The sequence below is a fragment of the Takifugu rubripes genome, chromosome 8 (genome assembly GCF_901000725.2).
Source record: "Takifugu rubripes chromosome 8, fTakRub1.2, whole genome shotgun sequence".
Taxonomy (NCBI): Eukaryota; Metazoa; Chordata; class Actinopteri; order Tetraodontiformes; family Tetraodontidae; genus Takifugu; species Takifugu rubripes.
In genome coordinates, this window is record NC_042292.1 from 492,014 (window position 1) to 515,824 (window position 23,811).

At 41.5% G+C, this 23,811-nt stretch overlaps 1 protein-coding gene across 2 annotated transcripts in view; it reads right to left on the reverse strand.

The window, feature by feature from the left end:
- smg1 (SMG1 nonsense mediated mRNA decay associated PI3K related kinase) overlaps nt 1–23,811 on the reverse strand; it is a 48,137-nt gene that overhangs the window by 7,394 nt on the left and 16,932 nt on the right. The window contains exons 20-52 of one of the 2 annotated variants that reach the window (XM_029839736.1): nt 23,387–23,613; nt 22,205–22,404; nt 21,958–22,119; nt 21,671–21,825; nt 21,456–21,589; nt 21,024–21,335; nt 20,786–20,924; nt 20,531–20,681; nt 17,526–17,646; nt 16,795–17,040; nt 15,106–15,257; nt 14,707–14,836; nt 11,995–12,139; nt 11,682–11,820; nt 11,064–11,282; nt 10,528–10,708; nt 10,233–10,394; nt 8,902–9,116; nt 8,567–8,721; nt 8,180–8,402; nt 7,834–8,080; nt 7,452–7,681; nt 7,103–7,351; nt 5,250–5,388; nt 4,866–4,975; nt 4,157–4,375; nt 3,836–4,029; nt 3,471–3,643; nt 3,091–3,370; nt 2,554–2,826; nt 1,574–1,808; nt 1,093–1,304; nt 847–1,003 (exon numbers count right to left, since the gene is read on the reverse strand). In XM_029839736.1, coding sequence (XP_029695596.1) covers nt 847–1,003; nt 1,093–1,304; nt 1,574–1,808; nt 2,554–2,826; nt 3,091–3,370; nt 3,471–3,643; nt 3,836–4,029; nt 4,157–4,375; nt 4,866–4,975; nt 5,250–5,388; nt 7,103–7,351; nt 7,452–7,681; nt 7,834–8,080; nt 8,180–8,402; nt 8,567–8,721; nt 8,902–9,116; nt 10,233–10,394; nt 10,528–10,708; nt 11,064–11,282; nt 11,682–11,820; nt 11,995–12,139; nt 14,707–14,836; nt 15,106–15,257; nt 16,795–17,040; nt 17,526–17,646; nt 20,531–20,681; nt 20,786–20,924; nt 21,024–21,335; nt 21,456–21,589; nt 21,671–21,825; nt 21,958–22,119; nt 22,205–22,404; nt 23,387–23,613 — 6,286 coding nt within the window. Of the gene's footprint in view, nt 1–846; nt 1,004–1,092; nt 1,305–1,573; nt 1,809–2,553; nt 2,827–3,090; nt 3,371–3,470; nt 3,644–3,835; nt 4,030–4,156; nt 4,376–4,865; nt 4,976–5,249; nt 5,389–7,102; nt 7,352–7,451; nt 7,682–7,833; nt 8,081–8,179; nt 8,403–8,566; nt 8,722–8,901; nt 9,117–10,232; nt 10,395–10,527; nt 10,709–11,063; nt 11,283–11,681; nt 11,899–11,994; nt 12,140–14,706; nt 14,837–15,105; nt 15,258–16,794; nt 17,041–17,525; nt 17,647–20,530; nt 20,682–20,785; nt 20,925–21,023; nt 21,336–21,455; nt 21,590–21,670; nt 21,826–21,957; nt 22,120–22,204; nt 22,405–23,386; nt 23,614–23,811 lie in introns of both variants that reach the window. The other variant, XM_029839735.1, reaches the window with a different exon arrangement.

Sequence of the window (23,811 nt, forward strand, 5' to 3'; positions counted from 1 at the left end):
CTTTAATCAGTAGTGAGTTTCTCGCTGTTGTGCCTTTTTGCAGGTGTTCTTTGTAAAAAGTAACCATCGATTAATTCAAATCAAGTTTAATTAGCTCTGCAAAAGAGGTGACGCAACAGCCGGTGTTTCTTTGTCTTGAAAGTTATCATTGGATTTTAGTTCATTCTCGGGAAATATTGATAAAGAAGAACTCACTAAATTCTGTTTCAAATGGACTTTAATGTTCCAAAGATCAAACAACCTGTTGTGTTAACTATCCTTGTGTTACTACTGTTTGTATACATATATACTATACTATGGGTGTAAGCTGCAATATGTGAGGAAAATGAGGTGCTGGGAAGAGGACTGTGCTCCCCTTTTTCCTAGTATTGTATCTGTTACAATCAAGATTGTCTCTGGGCACTTTAGAGAACCTTGGCCACCCTATGGTAACCTTGTTTGTGCTGTATGACTGGTGTTTAGTTACTGTGTGGTGGATCCAGAGAACCTCCAAAAGACAAAACTCCTAAATCCCTGTAGAGTTCTGTGTAGCGCCTCCAGTTAAATGAAATTAATTTTGCTATACAAACAAAATTAAATACACAAAGAATAACATTAAAGCAACTTAAATCCATATGACTACCTGTATTACATACAATATTCTATAAAACTATATCTGATATTGCTGTTTGATTGTCCAAAACAGAGCCACTGAGTAATGGAATGATTACTTCAATTTGTGGTCCTTTTCATATAGCTCAGCATACATTTTGTGTTTCTGTGTAAAAAAAAAAGTGGTCCCAAGTGGACCAGACCACCTCTGAACAACAATGCAGTTTTCTCTTATTAAAACAACACAAACAATACCTTCTCTGTGAGCTGCATAAATGCATTCTCTAGCTGGGTGAACATTCCATCAAACGCCACCAACAACATTTGTCCTGGGGACATCTTTGGTGTGTCGTGACCTGGTCCTTCTGTGTTCCGAGGCTGGATCAGCCCAGAGTACTGAGCACGCAGTAAACTGAAATGACAATGGCTGTGATTGATGACAAATGCTCTAGCTGTTTTTCAGGAGACCAGTCCTGTGTCTGATTCTAAAGATATGCTTACCTTGTAATGTGAAGCAAATGGTTGTGTCCATCTTGGTCGAACCGCATAGTAGATTGCAGACTGTCAACCAATCCCTGCAGTCCAAGACCATCAGAGCTCTGCTCCACCAGCTGCTCTATCTCCACCAACATGGACTCGAGAGTGGGCTCTCCTTTTATCATACAACACAAAGCTTCTGGAAAGATGATCTGTCGAAAATTGGTGTTTAGTTCCTATGTGGGAAAAAAAAAGAATAATGAATATTAAAATCCAGGATTATCCGTCTCAAGACTACGCAACTAACTTGGACACAGCACACGCAGTCCACATATGGTCCCTTACGCAATGTAATACTGTCAACACAAAGCTGTAAAATCCTATGCATATTACTGTCGTCCCAAACTTGCACCAAGTATAAGCTACTCCTCTAGAAGGGACTGCTATCATGCATTGGTCTCAGTTTTCCAATATGAATCAACTTCCCATGCAAAAGGTGACCTACTTGTAAGCAGGTATATACAACATTGGCCAGATAAACAGCTTGGATGGTGTCTGAGAGGGCAGGCAGCTCCAGATCATGTTGTACAAGTTGGCAGCGTTGTAGAAGTGTTGTCAGGCCACTGACATTTCCAAACATACTGCAGAGCTCCTCCAGGAACCATGTCCCATCTCGAGACTTTAAGTCAATAAGCTGTTCTCCAGCATTGGCTGCAGCAGTTTCCATAACCAGATTTCTTCTGGAGAATAAGAATGGAGAGAGTTCATTAAAGTCATTTTACCAAAGCTGGTCAGAGGTCCCATTTTATATTATTAAGCAAAAAAAAAAAATTAAGCTGCTTTTTCACTGAACTTTACCCATTAAAGTTCAAATTACAGAAATATTTTTTCATTGTATTGTTGGCCAGTTTTTTTCTTTCGGTCAATTAAGATTAAAGTATTTTTTTGTGTTAATTTATGATTTTTTAATTTATGACAAAAGCAATATAAGGGTTAAATAGGAAAATGCTTGAGGTAAATACAACTTATCAGAGGCTGTTTCATTGGTCACTATCACAACATTTTCCATCTCTGGTTAATGGTTAACCTTTTTGTTCTTTCCTCCCATGATTGAAATGCAATTTGTGGGATGTCAGTGTAAAATTGTTCAAGATTCAAGATGTACTTTATTGTACTTTTTTATAGTGTCATCTCTCTTAATAATTAACGATGTTGAGTTTCTTCAAAATGTCCTACCCAGTAACCATAAAGTAATTGTTTGCAGGTGAGTTGTAAACATACCATACTGAATCTCAAGTACTCAATAAGTCATGACAATTAAACCCTGGAATTTTGTAATAAAAAAAATTGCATATGTTACAAATAAATTTGGGATATTTTAATGCTTTGGAAGCATGTCAGTAATTTGAACCTGTAACACTGTATATTATCTTGCACAAGTAGACCAACATCATAGTGAAACATAGAATGAAAGATGTTTTAAACCTGCACAGTGTACACAGGAGAGAGGTGATGATTCCTGCCAATCCCAGAGAACCATACTCTCTGTTCTCATGTAGAAAACCTGTGATACAGTGGTCAATCTCCTGTACTTGATCTTCGCACACTGCCACAGTCGTTCCCTCGGCCTTGAGCCGCTCTGCCTGATGCATCACACGATCATTGGTTTCTGCCATCTGATGTTGCAAAGTCAACTCCACACTTGACAAAAACTGACAGATAGCTGCAGAAGGCTGAGGTGCAAAGAGTATCTCATATCTGTAAAGGCAAAAAAAGTGTGGCCATGATTATATGTTTAACCAAATTTTATCAATAGTGAACATTTAAGCGACTTCAGAAACACATTTTAGGTTTCATTCTAAATGCTGTGCCTTACTGCAAAGAGCAATGGAAACCTCCTCTAAATTTAAATTTCAGTGAACAAAAGGTAGCAGATGAAGAAAATGGGGCCAAAGACCATTTACATTCCCATAAATTATGCAAATACTATACTATAAAAGCCTTCTGCAGTTTTTTTCTTACTGTCGGTAGATATGCTGGCACTGCTCCACCGTCATGTCTGTCAACAATTCCTCTAACCAGGCCTTCCACTGCTGGACTCGATGGAGCCGCAAAGTACCTCTTGGGTACAGTAATGCTACTGTTGCGTAGCTGTGCAACTGCTCTAGGCAACCACGAAGGGCCCCACGTCGCTGCTGCAGCAAAGTGCTCAATTCTGCTTCCAAGTTCTCACACTGGGTGATCAAATGGGCCTGGCCTGCATTCTGTAGGAAGGCTGTAGCAGGTACATAGCTGGGAGGACCTGGATACATTTGATAGCAATCAACAAAGTGCAACGTTGTGAAGACGCACTTGGTTTTATTTTACTTTTTTTGGGGGAGGAGGAAGGACAAGAAACTAACCCAAATCTATGGGGCAACTGATGTCTTGAAGCAAAGTGGCCAGCTGGGCAGCTTCCAGGTTGGAGAAAGCTGCCTGGTACTGGGAAATCCACTGGTCAAGGTCAGTGAGTTTGCTTTGAATGGCCTCCTGCATCGTTCGCTGCTGTGACTGAAGCCGAGTGTGTTCAGAGTACCTGTGTTTGCAGAACAAATTAGTAAATATCATTGATACCTTATCGACAGTTGTTGAAAACATAACATTTTTTGGCAAATATTTTATAATCTCATATCACTGGTCATAAAACATGTTATTAGCCAATTCATACATTGCATAAAATCACAAAATCAAAGATTTTGAAGTAAATTTCTAGAGCACAATTGCAGACCTTTGCTCCAGGGTAAGAATAAGATGGTCTGGATGGTTCTCTGCTCCTTCTAGGAAGGTTATCTCTTCTTGAAGTTTGTCCTGCAGTTTCCCACCCTGGCAGAGCAGCTCCTGCAGAACCAGGTACTCTTCCACAGCCTCTTCCACTTGTGGCAACACTGCCAGCATTTCATCACGATTTTTAAACCAATTCACCTACAAACATTACACAGAAGGACCTAATCACATTTAAATAGCTTTGAACTTTTATTATTGTGAACATATTAATAATAATATAATAATAAAAATAATATAAGTTCAGGAAACAATCAGGTGGACTGACCTTAATCTCAGCTACCCTGGATGAGAAAAGAGAGCGTGTAATGTCCCTTTCCATCTCCCTTTTGCTCTGCTTGTTTTCAGCTTGTTGGCCTCCTCCTCCATAAACAGCGCCAGCAAAACCCACTTCCCCACCAGCAGTCCAGTCCACAAGAGGATCGTAGACAAAGGCCTCCAGCAGGGTCAACAGGGTCTCTCTGCCACGACGCATGATCTGAAGAACCTGAAAAGGCACATTTATATGAAACATTGTGCAAAATAATCTGCTAGTCACTTTATAGAGGTTTGAGGAATGAATCGAGAGATTGAACAGTTTCCATTGCAATTGACTATGAATTTTAGAGAAGGACCAATATTCTATGGTGTGATAAAAATGATGAAAAAGAAATCATTATCTGTATGGTAACTGTTATAAGCCAGGCAAACATAATCACAGAATGCCAAAGGGAGGGCATTGATGGCAAATATGTACAAAATTTTCTGTAGTTAAGTCTTTATCAATATCTAGTTATTGTGGTGTGGTGGCAACTGTACATTACTTAAAATCTCAAATTAAATTAGAAGTCATGTAAAAAAAAACAACTGCTTGGCACAGCGGACATGGTGCCATTTCTGAAAATACCGGTAGTAATGTGTGTGTCAATGTCAGACAACGACTATGATGCTAATATACAGTAATGTTAACTGGAAGCCCTTGCACCCTTATCAATGACCTGTTCACAGGACAGCCTGAAGATGCCCTCCACACCGGTGACACCCAGAGCAGTCTCAATGTTGTGGGTCATCCTGAATGGGACTTTCTCTGGCACTCGTAGACTCTTCCCTAGCAACAGGAAACGAAAAAACAAAAACCAATGGTAATTTTGACATTTTGATTACATGCATAAATGCATAAAATGCTCCTTAAATTTCTGGTAGGAAGAAATGCATTCTTTTGTTCACCAGGGAGAGCCACTTCATCATTTGGTACCCTCAAATTGAAAGAATTGTGAGGAGTTTGAGGATGATTGTGACTCTCCATCTCTTTGTGTTACTCTCCATCTCTTTGTGTTATTTATATTGAGAATTTTTTCATGGATTCAAGTTCTAAAACTGACCTTTCTCAAAGCATACATTGTAGTCAATGTGCACCACCTCTCCTGTGGTCATGTCAATCAACACATTGTCTAGATGACGGTCACCAAGGCCAATGATATAGCCAACCATCGACATGACAGCAGTGGACCTGGCATAAGACTGCGATATTAAGACAAAAAAGAATGAGTATCAGCTTAACTTGTATATTATAACAAAAATGTGATTCTTATGTAAACACCATAAAGTAACAAAATTATCATATTGGAATTGGTGAGTTATAGTGGTAAGAAAACATATGGGAACCTTTTACAATGATCTCTTTCTGCATTACTACATCAAAAAGAGTGATTTAATTGTCTTTGGTGGCAGAAATAATCTAAAATAATAAAATAATTTCTAATCTTTCACACCTTTATTGTAAACCACTGTAAAAAACTCAGTGCTAGTGGAAAAAGTATGAACGGACCCAAGACACTGACCTCAAAAATGCTAATTAGGAGATAGGATTTTTCTTAGAATGGCATCCCAAGATCAAAATTATATCTTAGATTCTAAAAAAAAAAAATAATTCTTCAAATCTTAAAAATAGAGTTATTCAAGTTATTCAAGGGCCACAAGAGAGCTCCTAAGGTGAAAAAATTCTTTAGAGGAGTACTTTTAAGTAGCTCCAGCATGTCTGAAACAGAGAAGTGGCTGAAAGACAGAGGAAGGAAAGATATTCTATACTGAACGTATACAGTACAGTCATTTAACATGGTGCTACCGGCTTGATTGTGCAGGGATAATGTGGCATTTTTGTTTTGTCCTTTATTCCCTCTTATCTTTTATTCATAATAGGCCTGAGCTTTAGCCTGCCCCCTTTTCGTTCAGTGCCATTCCTTAATGTATTTTTTTCAATGTATTATCTTGGAAGTATGTCTGTTGAGGGGCTGGGGTTAGTATTTTGGTCATGTTGCCAAAGCAAAACATTTTTTACAAGGAGGCCAGCAATCAAAGAAATGGCTACATCCACCATTAATATCAAATAGATTAAGTGAAATTACCAGCATGGCAAATAAACATAAATCAATAATCAGCACATGAATGAGCTATGTTCAAACATTTTAAAGCTGTATAACAAATTGCACAAAAGAATTCTCAAAGAGAAAAAGAATTTTATCCTTATGACAAAATAATTTTCACAATTAGACATTTTTTAGTACAGTCTAAGTTCTAGAATCAGTTGATTTCACTGTCCATTTATTACGAGGTGCAATCACACCATTGAGAAGACTGCTTCATACTTAGCAACAGATCACCTACACCTCCCCAATAAAATAAATATTTCTGTCCCCTTCCTCAATCCAAGTTGCTCTAAGAAACATCCATGATGAACATGAATCACTCTTAAGTGAAGATTCCTTTTGGAAATTTTTAGGCCAAATTAGGAGTTGAGAGGCCTCTGAAAATTTGGCCCCGGAGTGTTAAGAAAAGGAGTTTGGAGGTGTTCCTTGATTGATAAAAACCACTCGAATTCATTTCATACACGACTAATGCTATTTTATGAGCCCTCTTTCAATTTAATGGAATCAAGAATCTGATTTAAATAAAGCTGGAAAGGGTTACAAAGTGATATTAGAAATTAAGAGAAATTCACTAGTCTACAGTGAACAGTAAACAAGCTACAAATGGAGACACTATAGGACCGGGGTTACTATACTGAGAAGAGGACGTCCAGGCAGAATGACCCTAATGGCACAGCAGAACGTCCTCAGTGACATAATGAACTATTAATGCAGAAAACCATGAAATTCCAAACGCATTTAATGATTATTCTTGCCATTAAATGTAATCTTCATTCACTCATTAAATTGAGCTGTAGAATTTGAGTTACCTGAGTTACTCTCCACCACTCACTTGGCGTGGTGCAGGAACACCACAGCTCTTTAGCAAGCAAGTTGGAAGGTGTAGCCTCCATCAACTCTTTTAGCACCTCTTTCATGACACTTAGAGGCCAATCTCGTCGCGTCACGTCCAGGCTGAGCCCCACTGCCTTCAGAGCTGGCCCAATGCGGCTGTAGTACAGTTCACTTGGGCGAGGTACTGGAGGGATTGGCAGCTGTTGCTGCAATGAATCTTGGCCCTGATAAAGACAAAGAACAAAATATTCCCATACCACTATGCATTTCTAATTTTATCTAATCTTAAAGACGTGTATCAACCACTGCAGCTGACAAGGATACCTTCTGGGTCTGGAGCACAGCCTCCCTTTGCTGCCAGCGTTTGTAGAGGCCAAACAGTGGTGTGGCTCCATCCACCCACTGAATAAGCCCTGACCTGGTTCCAAGCGGGGTGACAGAGTAGTGGCAGGCATGGAATTGAGGCTGCTCTTGCTGGTTAATCTTGGTGAACATGGTATTGACAATGGACAGAAACTGCATGATGCGCTCATCCAAATGTAAATCCTCCAGACCTAAAACAAAATGTATTTTTATCACAACTTACAGTCTTCATAAAGGAAGGTTTAATACAGTATAGACAGTAAACACATATTTAAGAAAAAGGTAATAATTTTACAAACACACTGATTTCATATGTTTTCACTGCTACGGCCACATGTTTTACCTTTAAAGAGGTATGGGTAATGTCGTCCATCTGAGCCCATGAAGAACAGCTTTTTGGGCTTGGTCTTAGTGGGTAGAATGGTAATGGTATTGCCTATGCTTTGTATGGTGATAGCGTCTGATGCTGACACCTCACCAGGCAAGGCCATTTCTGTCTTCGTCATTGACACAAGATGAGGACTGATCTCCTCCAGGTGAAGCAGGTAGCTAGCTCGCTTTTGGGCACGCTGCTGCAGGCTCAACATGATCTGACCAACAAAAGTATTTCTCAGTAATATCAACAAAAACACCTTTATGTAATATCAACACAGTCATGATTGTCTCAACAGAATATACAAACCAATCACCTGTTTAAAGGGAAGCCAGCTGCTGGCAGGGTTGGCGGGGTTATTAGGGTTTCTCAGTCGTTCAAGGGCAAATATGATATCACTCCCGTAAGTCTGCTGGAACCACACTTCATGTGGTGTCTCTGCAGGGGCTGCAGTGATACTGCAAACGTGATCCAGAGCAAAAACCACAGGACGCATCAAAGCAGAGTGTTTTTCCCGCATGATAGCAATCTTTTCATCCCTGCAACAGAGTAAAAAAATACAGACTTGAAAGCCTTCATAATAGGCCTCCAAACAAAAGAAATCAGCAACAAAGATGATTACAAATGACATAGGTAATCATGTTTTTTGTCTCACTCAAATCCAGTGGTATTGTTCCAAGTAGCTTTGTAAATGTGGCATTACCTGCGCAGCGTGGCGTTATTCTGAACCCTCTTAACCTCATCCTCGAGCTGCTGGATCCTACGAAGGACATGCATATGTTGCTGTTGCAACACACCGAGCCACAATTCATCCCAGAGTAAGGTAACTCTGCGTAGTTCACCCACCAGCTGTTGGACCTGCTCAGCACACATATGAGGTTAGCGCCAAATCAATCTCAAGACTGAAACTGACTTAAAGGTAATTGGGTACACTGATTTAATCAATGTATTGGATTAAATCACTGTGGAGCTGTACATTTAAATTAATTTAGAAACTATTTCATCATAACGTCTAAATGGCTTTGTTTACAAACCAACCTGAAGCACCATGGCAGGATTTGCAATGGACAGTTTTTCCACTATCTTGCTGTAACAATCCTGCATCATGGCTTGGTCTTGACTGGAGTACAAGTTTGCTAGTTCTGCTTTTGGCGCTCCATCTGGTCCGTTGCCATCGGCCTGCTCCTCTCCTACAATGCCCTCTCCCTGCATACTTCCCAAAAACGTGGGAAGTGCTGAAGGTAGTTGATTTCCTGTCAATTAAACAGTAACATAATTATATTTTCACCAGTGGCACAGATCACTTACTAACCATAATGGCTAAATAAAAGCATTAGTATTCGAGAGTAATTTCATGTTATTTGTAATAATGTTATCATGAGCCATTTGTAGGTCTATAAATGGGGTGTTTTAGCGCAAGTGAACAAAGGGTTTAACAAGGTATGTCACCTTTTTTGCCCACGAGTTCAAGCCAATTGGTATCGAGTATCTGTTGATACCACATCCCAAAATGGAAGTTACCTGCTTTGAGGTACGAGTTCACTTGGAAAAAAGTTGTGAAACTTTGTAAAAAGGCCAAAACTGGTAAAAACTACTATTGGATTGGGTACTGAAATAGCAGACAATTGAACTGTGCCACAGCCCAGTGAGCATGTGAGGGCCTGCTCAACGATGCTTGCAGATTTAAGCTTATAAAAACATACTATTTTTATAACAAAATATAATCAGACAGAACTGATGAAGCCTTCTGGATAGAAGGCGAAACGTCTTCAAGAGAAGAAACCCAGTCCAGTTGACAGAGAAAACTACCTTGGATAATCAGACAGACATTAACTGGCTGGCACAGTGACTTTGCCTGAGTTGCTGCTGTGTACTTGAAGAATTGTACTGGGAGCTTGTTTCTCAGGTGGTGAACCATGTTCAGTGCACAGTTTTCCTTTGCAAACTCACAGAAACCCAACATTGCAGATGTTGAATGTGCTGTAGCACTGTGTGGTCCACTCTAAAATATAGTATTTCCAAATTTTTGCATTGGATTCTACTTTTCCCCCTTCCTTTAAGAGTTAACTAGAGACCTATCAGAAAATAGACCAACTGTGCTGCACCTATGATTACCTGCATGAGTCAAGTCTTAGTCTTCACATTATTACTCTAACCACCACAGGTAAAAATATAACATTTCATGTGTCCTTTAACCAAAGTATAATCATTTAACTAGGGACAACCTTGATTCACCACATCAAGCGGTTGGATGTTTTTTCACAAAGAAAAAAATCAATATCATTCCTACTCAAGTGAAAAAGAAAAACAATTTTTTTTAAATTTGAACAGATTGGAACATTTCTTTTCATTATAAAACTAATGTATACCTGCATTCTGGGCTTCTGTTCCAAAGGATAGTGAGCCCACAATGGCAGGGTAGAGTATGAGATGCGGGGAGTCTTGGGCCACTCGACACAGCAAACTGCATATGCTTTGCCGGATATATGCCTCTGGATGATTGAGACGGGAAAAAAGCTGGGGGATGATCCCTGATGACATAATGAAGGTAAAGAAAAAAATTACCGTTACTGACATTTTCTAAAAATCACGGTTAGCAGTGAAATAAAAAATATAATTTCAAGTAAAATAATTCATATATGGAAACCTTATAAAATTGTTTACCTCTCCAGGGTCCTGTAGGCGTCGAGGCTAAACCCAACTCCAGTACTTCTCTCAATTCACCAGCATGCTTCACCAGCAATCGAAGGAGCCGCAGGGTTGCCATGACAATCACATCATCATTGCTCTGTTTGTTGTTTTGAAATGACAGCAAGGCTTTTGGATCATCTTCATCTAAAGGGACCTTAACCATAAAAAACAAATCCAACAACTTTAAGGACTAAAGGGGCGGTGGTAGCTCAGTCTATAAAGAAGCAGAGAGTTCCTGGTTCAAGCCCTCGTGTGGACAATACATGAAAGGTGTCCTGGTAGTGTGGGTGGTGGCAGGACCCCTTCAGAGCACTGCCGGGGTACCCTTGAGCAAGGTAACAAACACTCAAAACCTGATATAGGGAATGAGCTAGGGATTCTTTTAAGGGTGTACCCTGGCTTTGCTTATATGCAGCTGGGACAGGCTTCAGCACCATCCCCATGATATAGGGATTTAGCAATCAAGAAAAAAGAACACATGGGAAACAATGTTAGACATTAGGACTCACCTGTCCAACATTGAGCTTCAAAAAAGTAAAATAGGCCTGGCATGAGACCCTGTAGAGGCCAAAGATGCGATCCACCACATGTCTCCAAACCTGAATCAGACCATCTGAGACACCCTGGCCCATATTTGCAAGCCAGGGACATGCGCCAGTGAGTTGTCTCCAGATCACATCCACCATGTCATCCTCATCATCATCCTGCTGGAGAGCAATGTCTTCATCCTTAGAAATGATAGAAAATTATGAACAGATCCATCGAGCATGTGCCCAAACATTCTTCTTCTTTCAAAACTGATAAAAGGTTAATATAATAGTTTTAAGTTGTTTTCATTTGATGACGGTTTATAGTGTATGCATTAAGTGTGATCATTTCCATTGTACTGCCCTGAAGATTTTCTAAAACAAAACCCCAAAAAACAAAACAAGAAAAAGGACACACAGCTCTCATTTAAGTTGATATTAAAAATGATACTATGCTAACATGTTAAATTAGAAATGTGTCCAAAAGTTGAGTTAGAATAGAGTTGGGATAGTTGCATTAGTTTACAGGTGTTGAATCAATTAGGACTGTATGATATTTTAAAGGCTAAAAAAAAAGTAAATCCATTAGTAAATCCAAACCTGTATACCAGTAGGTCTACACATGGCCTGGCCGAGAATGCTGAAAATTTTCTCTTTATCTTCGTCATTGGTAGTTGATGGAAGCAGCTCTTCTATCTCTCTTTTCTCTTCAGGTAGAAGAGGCAAACCTTCACCATGGCTGAAAGTATAATAAATATATAGACAAAAAAAAAAACTAATAGGTGAAGCTGCTGCTGGTAGGGATGTGCCTGAGAATCTATATGAGAACAATATCCACCATTACTACGAAAGACAGCATAAGGAACAAACAGGTTGGTTAGCTAAGCTGCACATCTTGAGAGGGTCCACTAACCTGGTATTATCCACCACCTTCCTTCCCCAGCGATAAGCCCAACTAGCCAGAGCTGCCCAGGACTTTGCCATCTCTGGAGCCAGGTATGTAGACAGCTGGTAGAGCTGGCCCAAAACAAAGTCTGGCTCCCCAACACCCACATTTACTGTAAAGGACGCAGGATCAAGACTTAAATGTTACAAGGTTAAAAACAACTCTGGCATAAAAAGGTCAGGTACATACAATAGGGGTGCACTCACACTAGGGCCATTTCTTCCATGCTAAAGCACGGATGTCCCCCCACCCCTGCTGCATTGCACTTACACTAGCAAACTGTGCCTGCCAAGCGCAGATTCCTCCAAAACCTACGTCATCATGTCGATAGACGACATATGGATGACACACCGCCATGAATAAAACTGTGGTTGCAGCAATAGGAAATCATAACTCACACTTCAATGACTTGTTTATTTCTGTACTTAATTTTCAGAACAGTCCGCCTCTGCAAACATGCAAATTAAGTGATCCTGCGAGTCAGAGATTTGCAAAGTGTGTGTGAACAACTGTGTTGTGCCCAAGCACAATTCTTCCAATTGTAAGGGAAAAGTGTGCCGTGCCCATTAACCAACAAAAATCCACAGTTTAGAGGAAATCCAGGCTTGGTAACCGCATGGATTGCTTGTGTGAATGCACCTGAGTAGAGGGGCATACTCTAAATATAAAAGCTACAGATATATACACTGCTAAAAATAAGACAATGAAATGAAATACCGTATTTTCACGACTATAAGGCGCACCTAAAACACTGAGATTTTCTCAAAAATCAACGATGCGCCTTATAATATGGAGCGCCTTGTTTGTGGACTGAGTTCCAAAATCTGCTGTGCGCCTTTGGTGGGTGCACTACGGTAAACGCTCCGCCCATCAATTAGCGGCACACCTACGCGTAAGGATCCCCTAAAATGGCGCCGGTCAAGCAAGACGTGTATGAATGAGGCTTACTTTAAACTGCAGGCCATCGAACATGCGGCTGAAAACGGCAATCGAGCAGCTGCAAAACATTTTAATTTAAATGAGTCCATGGTCAGAAAGTGGAGAAAACATGAAAGTGAATGAAAGTGAGGAAGACAAAGCTGAGTTTCCATGGGAACAAAGCAAGGTGGCCTGAGCTGGAAGACTGAGTGGAACAGTTGGCTGTGGAAGAGCGAACAACTGGAAGGGGCGTCTCTACTGTGACCATTTGGCAAAAGGCCAAAGCGATTGCTGAAGAAATGGACATTGAGCACTTCCACGGAGGTCCGGCTTGGTGTTTTCGCTTTATGAGGAGGCGGCATCTCTCCATACGCGCAAGGACAACTGTTGCACAGCGGCTGCCCACGGATCCTAACCATAACCCTAACCAGGAGAGGGTGGCCATCTTCCCTAACCCTAACCAGGAGAGGGTGGCCATCTTCCCTAACCAGGAGAGGGTGGCCATCTTCCCTAACCCTAACACTAACCAGGAGAGGGCAGCCATCTTCCCTAAGCCTAACCAGGAGAGGGTGGCCATCTTCCGTAACCCTAACCAGGAGAGGGCGGCCATCTTCCGCACCTACTGCCGCGACAAGATAACCACGCCCAGCCACATCACCAACATGGATGAGATCCCTCTGACTTTTGACATCCCTTTGACCCACACAGTGGAGAAAAAGGGACCAGCACAGTGGCGATACGCACAACGGGGCAGGAGAAGTCGTTGTTCACCGTGGTTCTCGGCTGCCACGGAAACGGACAGAAATTGCCACCAATCTTGATTTTCAAGAGAAAGACGTTGCCGAAAGAAGCGTTTCCTGCCGGAGTTGTGGTCAAGGCAAATCAAAAGGGCTGGATGGACAAAGAAAAATGAAAGAGTGGCTGAGGGAAGTGTATGTTAGGAGGCCGGGTGGCTTTTTTCACACTTCACCATCCCTGCTTCTATGTGATTCCATACGCACCCACCTCACAGACAGCGTCAAACAACACAGTAAGCAGGTGAATTCGGAGCTCGCCATGAAGCGGAACCGGTCGGTGAGTCTGATTCAGATGATGAAGAAGAGGAATTCGGGATGTTGGACATTGAAATAGTGCAGCTATTTAATTCAGATACAGAAGATGAAAACTTTGATGGTTTTGTGGCGGAAGAATTAATATTTTGTTCAATAAATGTGTCGAAACTCACTGTTTTACTTCCGTTGTCATTTTTTACTGTATGTTTTAGCATGCGCCTAATAATACGGTGCGCCTTATGTATGTTTTAAATACAGAAATAGCAACCGTAACAGACTGCGCCTTTTAATACAGTGCGCCTTATGGTCGTGAAAATATGGTATTTTATATTTGAACTTTTCAATTCTGGGTGGGATTCAGATGTTTGGGTTAGAAATGTTTGGTTAAAAAAATGGTTAGCATTTGCACCCTAAAAGTTTAAATCATATTTGAAGTGAAACGTATATAAATTCAGTGCTGGTCAAACAGGTAGAGAATGTAAACCACCCATCAACTGTCTCAGTACACAGCCCCCTGGCCCGCAAATATATACGGAAAGGTCCTACTTACTACAGACTTATTCAAGGAAGGTTTTAGGGAAAGTTCATTCATTAGAGAACATCGTTGCAAACAAACTAGGATTTTTCAAAATTCTGTGTAATGGAAAAGGAGGTGTTGACAATACTTTGTCAAGCATTATCTATGTAAAGACTTGTTGTGCCACATTACCTGAGGTCTCAGCGGTGATGTGGGGAATACCCTGCTCTTTGAGGGAAAGTTCCAGCAGTGAAGAAATGTTTCTGGTGAGGGATGTTATATTGCCGGCACTGGAGTTCACTACACCTGACTTCTTTATCACCTGTAGAAAACAGGACATAATACCATCGATTATAGTACCACAAGTGTAGCAATATTCATAAGAATGTTAGCTACCACTTTTTTTCAGAGCAAGAGTATTCTTGAGTACTCACTGACAGAGTACTGATACCACTTGTGATGTACATTCATACACACACAAATATACATAATTACACACACACACACACACATACTGATGTATTTCAATTAGCTTTTATAAATCAAGAAAATCTAATCAATAATTAGAGTAATAATGAATAGTGGCCATGCCTGTTTAAGTTGAGAACTCATGTCTTTCCAGTCAGCCAGCAACCATTTGCAAAGTGTGAGCAGTGAGCGGCAGGCAGCCCCTTCATTCTTCCCCATGTGGCAGTATGACATTGCAGCTCCACTTAGCATCTCCATGGCTGCCATGGACTGGCCTTTCAAAGAGAAACTGCTTCATGAATTGTAATATAATCAGCACACAGCAGCAGCAATTTCTGATAACTAATTAAGGACGGCTACACTTTGCCACGCCTTTAACAATGTAAGAATTCTACTGTTCAGCATCAATAAGTGCTTTTTAAAGACACTAATTCCACATTTCTACAGACATTTCCAATACAAAAAAAGTACCTGGTGCCTGGTATATGGTGTTACTTTTGTGACAGCTGCTGTAAAAAAGCAGCCTGGTTGTTTCAGATACTTAAAGGTGACTTAGACACACTGGAGGCACTGCAATGCTCTGATTGGTGAAGGGATTGACCTCAGTGGCATGTCACAAACAGAAGGGGTTTCAGGAAAAGCAAATGCCATTTTTAAAACACTGCAATAGAGTGTTCTTAATTTTACAGAATAAATAATAAATTCTACAAGTAAGGCAATAATGGAGCCCGGGAAGGGTCACATTGGTAAATCTTTTTAGGCTGAACTTTTGCGTTCCCTCTCATTACAGGGATCCATATTTTCAGCCTTTGGAGACGTACACATTACATAGTTATGCACTTCCCATTTTATTTTAATCTGGGGCTCACATACAAAATATACTGAAAGCTTTGTCTGGAGCTGTTGAAGGTATAAGAGCATTGTGTAATTATACAAATAAAATCTGACCAAAAAGCAACTTAGATACATAATACCTAGTTCACGAGCTGCACATAATAGTTGAGATAGGCACTTGATTTTAAAGTGGTGATAGTGTGACAGTGCCTCTCCGATACATAGATAGGTGACCACTATATAACGCGGTAACCTACAGAGTCTTGGAGTTTTCTTCAAATTAAGTGCAGGGCATCTATTGTATCATGCTACCGTAGAAACAGACCGTTTTCCCCAAAATATGCTTCGAGTCTTCATGTTTATAATTACATTGTGTCTCACAGACAAAGCTTCTAGTATATTATTGTATGTGAGCCCCAGGTTAAAGTAATGTTTAATGTAGTCCAGGTTACCCATCATGGTGATTGTGTCAATGTGTATGTCTGCCGAAGCTGGAACTAGAGAGCCTAATATTGCAAGGGAACATAAGAATGTAAGTATTGCATGGGAATGCAAATCTATTGGACGAGAAAGCAAAACTACTGGGAGGAAATGCAAAAGTGCTGTCGAAAGAAATATTTACCAGTGTGACCCTTACCGGGAAAAAGGAAGTTCTGGATGTTTTTTAAAGAAAGGAATAGTTGTGGTATTAACAAATGTGTATACATCATGACAGCTTGTCGTGGCAACCAAGGGGTACTATTTTTGCTGTGGAAAGGCTTTTTAACTTTGCACATATGTTGCTGTAAAACAAGAATTTCCTAGTTTGGGATCAATTAACTAAAATCAATCAATGTATCCATCCATACGTTTATTGAATGTGTTATTAAGACCGATTTATGATCGTTAAAGTCTAACATTATCAGCCTACTGTAGATTTAGTAGAATTTCATGCTTCAAAAAAGGAATTCATAGATTTCTACATCTCTTTTATATTACCTGCAGCTCTAAGAACTTTAGCTTTTTCTATCTGTAGCTCTGGTCCCCATTTCTCGCCAAGAGTGCCCTCCAGATTGAGTCGCCTGAATGTGAGGCTCAAATCACCCTTCTCCTCCTCCTCATGGGCTCTATCACCACACTGCCTAATCAAACGGGAAGCTAGGCTAATGTTTCCTGTTTTCCTGGCAAATTTGACAGCCGTCAAGCAAAGCTCCGTTAGATGGCCATCTGTCGATGAAGAGTAGCCTGAAAAAAATGTGAAGAGGAGCATCATATGAATTTTTGGGGAGTGATCCAATTCCAATCTCATATTTACTTTAATTGAACCTGGTTATAAATACAGTTTTTATGTTATATCACAATAAACAATGAATACAGCTGAAAGGTACATAGGTGTTAAATTTAAGTCAGGTTTTCATAGTTCCTGTCATTTAATCTGAATAAATTATACCAGGACCACAATATCAATTTATCAGTGAATAAAATTAGGGGTTTTGTTCAAACTGGAATTGAAACTCAGTACTCAAACCTTTACATTTTTAAGTCACTTTTAACATGAAAATTCCATCCAGGTAACAGTTCTAGGACAACAGAGCTAATTACAAAAATAAAAGTGGCTTAAATCTTGAAAATACTTTTGATCAACATTGAATTTAATCTTGATCACATAGAGATTGTAAAGAGAAAGCATGAATTGTGTCACAATCCATGCTTTATTGGTGGATACTTACCTTTAACCTTATTAAGGTGCTGTCTTTGGAAGACAGTGTATCTGAAAGCATGAAGAAAAGGCTGGACATCCTGTTGTTTACAAGACCTTAAAGCCTCACTGGATAGAGGAATCACACATTCCTGCAAATTGAAAAACAGTTTAGTTCTTTGGAAAAATAACTGCAAGGGCCAGTCTTTTTACACAAACAAGAGACTGAAACCTTCAAGAAATAAAGACAATAATGGTCAAAAAGGGATGTCACGATATGAAAGTTTCGCTTCACAGATATTATTATTATCATGGTATTGTGTAAATGTGCTCCTGCGGCCGGCACGCAGGTACCTCTCACCCAGGAGGATTATGGGTTGGGAGGCATGTTCTGCGGCCATATATTTTTGGTGCAATATTAGCATTGTTTCATTCAAGTTTGGAGTGCAATAAAGAAACAACTGCGTGGAGTCTTTCTTCGTCCTGCCACATTGGTGACCCCATATTGGACATGTTCGAGCCAACAGAAGACAGCATCTCCTCTTCAACCATGTCGCCTCAACTCCAACAGCTGGCTGGTTTCGCTGCACCGGTGAAGCTTCCTGAGTCCGTCCATGCACAATCAAGGCAACGGGTCCGCCAAAGCCAGCGCTCAGTAGCAGCAGTGGGCGCTGGTGAACAAGAGCAGCTGCTTTTTATCAAGGACTCCCTGTCTGGTAGATGGTTCCTGGTGGACTCTAAATCTCAGAAGAGCCTCCTCCCTCCAACTGACTCGGACCTTTTCGTCCAGAGGTAGCGGCCCACAGTTTTCTAATGGGACATTTGGTACCAATTCCGTGTCAGACAGGGGAATCTGGGCCTGTAAAGTATGCAAACGTGTCGGCTTTGGGTAATGATTTTCAGCGTTTACTGGCTGATTTTCAATCGCTGACAATGCCTCCGTTCTCTGCTACAGTTGTTAAGCATGGAATATTTCATCCCAACGACCAGTCCAGCAATTTTAGTGAACGCTGCGTCTTGATGCTGTTGACTACAGCAAGAGAAGAGTTCGGCACAATGGAGAGTGTTTGGTATAGTTAGGCGTTCAAACAGCCCATGGGCCTCACCTCTCCATATGGTGCCAAAAGCAGACGGGTCTTGGCGACTGTGCAGCAACTTCTGCCACCTGCACGACACCACCGCGCAGGACTGTTATCCCACTCCGCATTCAGGACTTTTTCATTCACCTCGCAGGCACGTCGATTCTTTGAAGGTAGATCTGGTGCTTGCTTACCACCAGGTTCCCATGTGCACGGAGAACATGCCTAAGACCGCTGTGATAACCCTGTTCGGGCTTTTTGAATTCCTCCGCATGATTTTGGCCTGAAAGGAGTGGTGCACATATTTCAGAGATTGATGGACTCAGTTTTGCGTGACCTCTCGTTCGTTTTTGTTTATCGAGATGACATTTTGGTTGCCAGCCTGTCGGCCGACAAGCATTTACTGCACCTTAAACTGTGATTGACTTCTTGGGCCAACGCATTTCATCACAGGGCGCTGTTCCATTGCCTTCTAAAGTACAGGCGGTGGCAGACTTCCCGCGCCTGGTTGTTTAAAAAGTTCTGCAGGAGTTTTTGGGCATGGTGAATCTATAATCGTTTCCTCCCTCACGCAGCCCAACTCCTGCAGCCACTTTACAGGGCCCTTAGACTATGGAAGGCCAACAACCGGGTCGACTGGATTCCCGAATGGATCCAGGCATTTGAAGGAGCTAATTCTGCCCTTGCAAATGCAGCGCTTCTTGCGCATCGCGTACCGCGGGCATCCATTGCTCTTACGACCAATGCGTCAGATGTGGCTGTTGGGGCAGTAGTCGAGCAGCGCGTGGCCAGTGCATAGCAACCCCTTGCGTTCTTTAGCCGTAAACTATGGAACAACGAGCAGAAGTACAGCGTTTTCGATCAGGAGTTGTTGGCTACACGCCATCTCTCGTTTTCTGCCAGAAGGCTGCTCCTTTACAGTCTACGTCGCCCATAAGCCATTGACATTTGCTATGTCCAAGGTAACTGAGCCATGGTCTGCCTGACAGTAGCGCCACCTTGCGGCCATCTCAGAAATCAGTACAAACATTCAGCATGTGGCGGGGAAGGCCAACCCAGTGGCATTATCTCTCGCGGGTGCTGGTGTGCCCAGTGCATCTTGGGGTGGATTTCTCAGTTATGGCTGCTGACCAGCCCAGGGATCTGGAAATCTTGGCACTTAAGACCACTGGCACAGGCCTGAAGCTCGAGGATGCTGTGGTACAGGAAGGTGGTCCAGGGCCTGTGTGACGTTTCCACAGGCCGCCCTTGTCCTATCGTGCCAGTGTAGTGGCGCCGTAGGGTTTTTGATATGGTTCAATCACTCTCCTTCCCAGGGTTTTACACAATTGCTCACGGTGTTAGACCGAACCACGAGGTGGCCAGAGGCAGTTCCATTATCTTCCATGACGTCTGAGGATATGGCTTGCGCGTTTCTTTCCGCTTGAGTTGCGTGTTTTGGCTTCCCTAAGGATATCACCTCTGATACCACCCCAGATCGTTTCGGCGCTTTGGTCAGTGCTAGCAGAGTTTGCGACGTCACATTTTGTCTTTGTGCATCACGACGCACACCGTTCACCTTTCCATCCCCCGTATGACGGCCCATTTAGGTTGTTGGAGAAGGGCTCCAAGAATTTTGTGTTGGACATGGGGGTCGTCGGGAGCGCGTCACATTGGACAGGCTGAAGCTGGTACATTTGGTGGCCGGCAAATTTCCGTTAGCCAAGTTTTTATGTTAAAAAAATAACAAATAAAACAACACATTGTACATATGGCTATATATGAATGTAGACACCCCTTTTTCATTTGATGTAATTTCGCCTCAGACAATATTTTTCTCAATTTCCATTAGTTGGTGTTTATATTCTTTTATGGCTAAAGTAAATGTACAGTTTTTGCTGTGTGCTACATTTGAATTCATCCAAATGTGAGAGGACAGAATTAGTTAAACATTGCTTAAAATTACGAGTGCATATACCTCCTGTCCTATGAGTGTGTTCTCCAGCATGGAACTGCAATGTAGCTGCAGGGTTGGCAGGGTGGGCAAGTTGTCAGCCACATTGAGGGTAGACAAACGGAGAGGACCCAAACAGAGTCTTCCAGTCTGCTTCAGGCATCGTAGCAACATGCTGCAACACCATTGCATTATTTATAAACACACACACACACACAAACAAAAATGAAAAAAAAGACCCTACTATAAACAACTATACAGATTAGACTGATAACTTACTCGGGACTTGGGGTACTTTTTGGCTCCTGGTGTGTGGCTTTGGGCGTGGAACTAACAGCACTGCGAAGGAGCTGCACTTCAATGGCTCTTTGCAGTTCAATTGGATCCGGACTCATGGAAGGCAGAAGTTTCTTAAGGTCTAAAAAGTAAATAAACATTGCATCATTTTATGCACACAAAAAGTAAACTACTGATGTTCCATAAATGTCATTTCTGTATGCAATCCCTCTTCCCTTACCCAGTTTGTCTTTGCTGTAAGAGAGCAAACTATAGTCCTCTCCAGGCAGCAGCTCAAGCTGAGTTGCACACTCAGCAAGATCACCTTCCTCAAAGCGACTCAGGGCCTGGATGTAGTTTAAATCTGTTCTCAAATTGATGCTTCCTGAAATGCTGGAGTTTTGTTTTAGGGTATGGACAGTGGTCTGCCACTCTTTAACTGATGCCCAGTCACAGAGCGCCACATAACACTGACTAGCTTTGTTGACCAGAAAGTTGATGACCTCAGAGGAACACTCATTTCCCTTGAGGAGCACCGTCTTCTTATTGTCACCTTTTCAGAAGAAACCCCATCCCAAGAAAACAACACTTTAATAAATTTTTTTTTTTAACAATTTCTTCTTACATCCTATTACTGTTGGATATTAAAAAAGATGAAATGTTTGCTTTTTACCATTGTTCACATGTTTGGGGCTACTTGTGCTGTTGGAGAATTTAGGCAAAAAGCAGTCACTGCTTTTGATGCTACAGTCCATCCCTGTAACTGCAGAGAGGTGATCTTGATATTCAAGAGCTGCCTTCTCAAACCTACACACACATACACAAACACACGCATTAACAATGCAGAATTTGGTCAGACTTTGTTAGTTATCACATTATGGGGCATACCTTCCCTCAGCCTGTAGGGCGACTGATGACAGCCAGCCAAGACTTCTACCACTGGTCAAAAGGCTCCATGCTGCCAAACCCTGTATGGCCTCAGGACAATTTAGCTCACAGAGAGCTTCTGCCAACAATGTCAGAAGGACCTCCACCTCTGGACCCTGAGAAAAATAAGATACTCAACTCTACATTACCTAACTACCACCTCGCTACAGAAACATTATAAATGCCAACTAACTACTTTACACAGGGATGGTTACTTCAAGAATTTGCAAGACAGTACTTGCTCTGACCTGAGCACTACTGTTCTTAAACTCTGTTAGCAAGTCAAATCCATGGCGAATGGTGACTGCTGGTTTGCCAGAAAGAAGACCAACTCTCATCAGAGCAAGACGGATCCTTGTTAGCCAATCTTGGCATGTCTGACGGTTTGTGTAAAAGAAAGTTTTGATACTCTGGAACACAAACAAAAATGATTAAAATAAAAAAAAGGATTAAAATGTGAAAAATCACAACCAAGTGTATGATCCTTGCAAACACCTTTGGAGGAGAAGTTAGAGCATTGGCACATCCTTCATATGCATTGTACATTAATTTCTCCAGGTTTTCCAGGTACTGAAGCAACAGAGCAAGACGGAGCTGATTGGAGTGGTGACCATCCCCATCACCCCCAGATCCAGCCCACGCTCCGACGTCCTGTTCGGGGTTGACAGCATGTGCAGCCAGGCTACGGATCATACCTATAAACATGGCTCGAATGTTATTTCTTATCTATTAATGCTGTGTTTCATTTACCTCGGAAGATGAAACTCAGAATGACACCAAAGCCAGCTTTTCAGGATTCCAGTTACAAAGTCAGAAAACAAGATGGCGACCTACATGAAAGGAATTCTCACGCTTGCCTTTTCTGAATTTAAACAACTGCTGGACAAAACTTTGGTGCTTCTGCAACTTTCAAACATGGTAGATGAAGAGGCAACACAAACCACAGAATGTAGCCTACTTTTTTCTCACTTCGTATTTCGTTGTTTACAAAGAGCATCGAAGGGCGAGAGCTCTGTTTACTGCTTACGCTCTGGGTAGCCATTTTTGAAAGCCAACTTGGGGGTGGTCAGGAATCTCTGACTTTCTGAGTAGGAAATTCGACTTTGGTGACAATCCAGCTGAAAGTCAGGAAATCCGAAATTCCAACTTCCAAGTACAAGTGAAACGCAGCATATTTTCCAGATCATGTACATTATAAAAAGGGCATGACCCCTGTTGATAGCACACAAACTTGAAGCTTAATTTTAATATTCCAGCAAGGCACAACGCATAAGGTACAGGTTTTAAGCTTAGGTTTTCTGGTCAGGTCATAGTAGCACTAAATCACTGCATATCATCATGGTTCTGAGATAAGGTGCCATTGTGAAGTTACAGGGTTTATCCACAGATTGTATGGGAAGTATACATATTCAGTAGTAATTGAAGACACTCTGGGTGATCACAGTGGGTGCTAAGGGTGTAAATTCAAAGAATCTATAGCTTTCAAGGGTGTGCATGGAGTTTGATAACACAACTGCAGTAATCCTTTTGGAGGGGGAATACACTTGGTGGCCCATACCAACAAATACTGTGCTGGCACATCTAAGTTTTCAGGCTCGTGAGTCTGACCTGTGAGTGGATTCCTTGATACATATGAGGATGTAGATATAAGTATGACATACATTAAAAATGTTTTACCTTCAATGGTTTGAAAGGTGTCTGGAGCACGGCCCAGTGGCGTTCGGAGTTTGGACAGAACAGTGAATTGTGCAGCCTCCCACGCTGCCCACTGCCACAGCACAGCCTCATTTTTCAGCAGGGCTTGTGGTACAACACCTGGCTTACCACTGTCAGCGCAGCCTCGGCCATCCAGCTTCTCAAAACGCTGACAGCTGTAATACAATCGCTCCAGCCAGGGATCCTTACTATGAAAAAAGTTATTGAAATCAGAAAACTGAAGCGCCACTACAAAATGCACAGATGACAATAACCATCCAAAGTAGAAAACTGAACAAGTTATATTTCCTTTCTTTGAAAACTGCACATTTATTTTAATTATTTATAAAAAAAATTAAAACTAGACTGGTGGTTAAGCTGGCACAATAATAATACAATCATCAAAA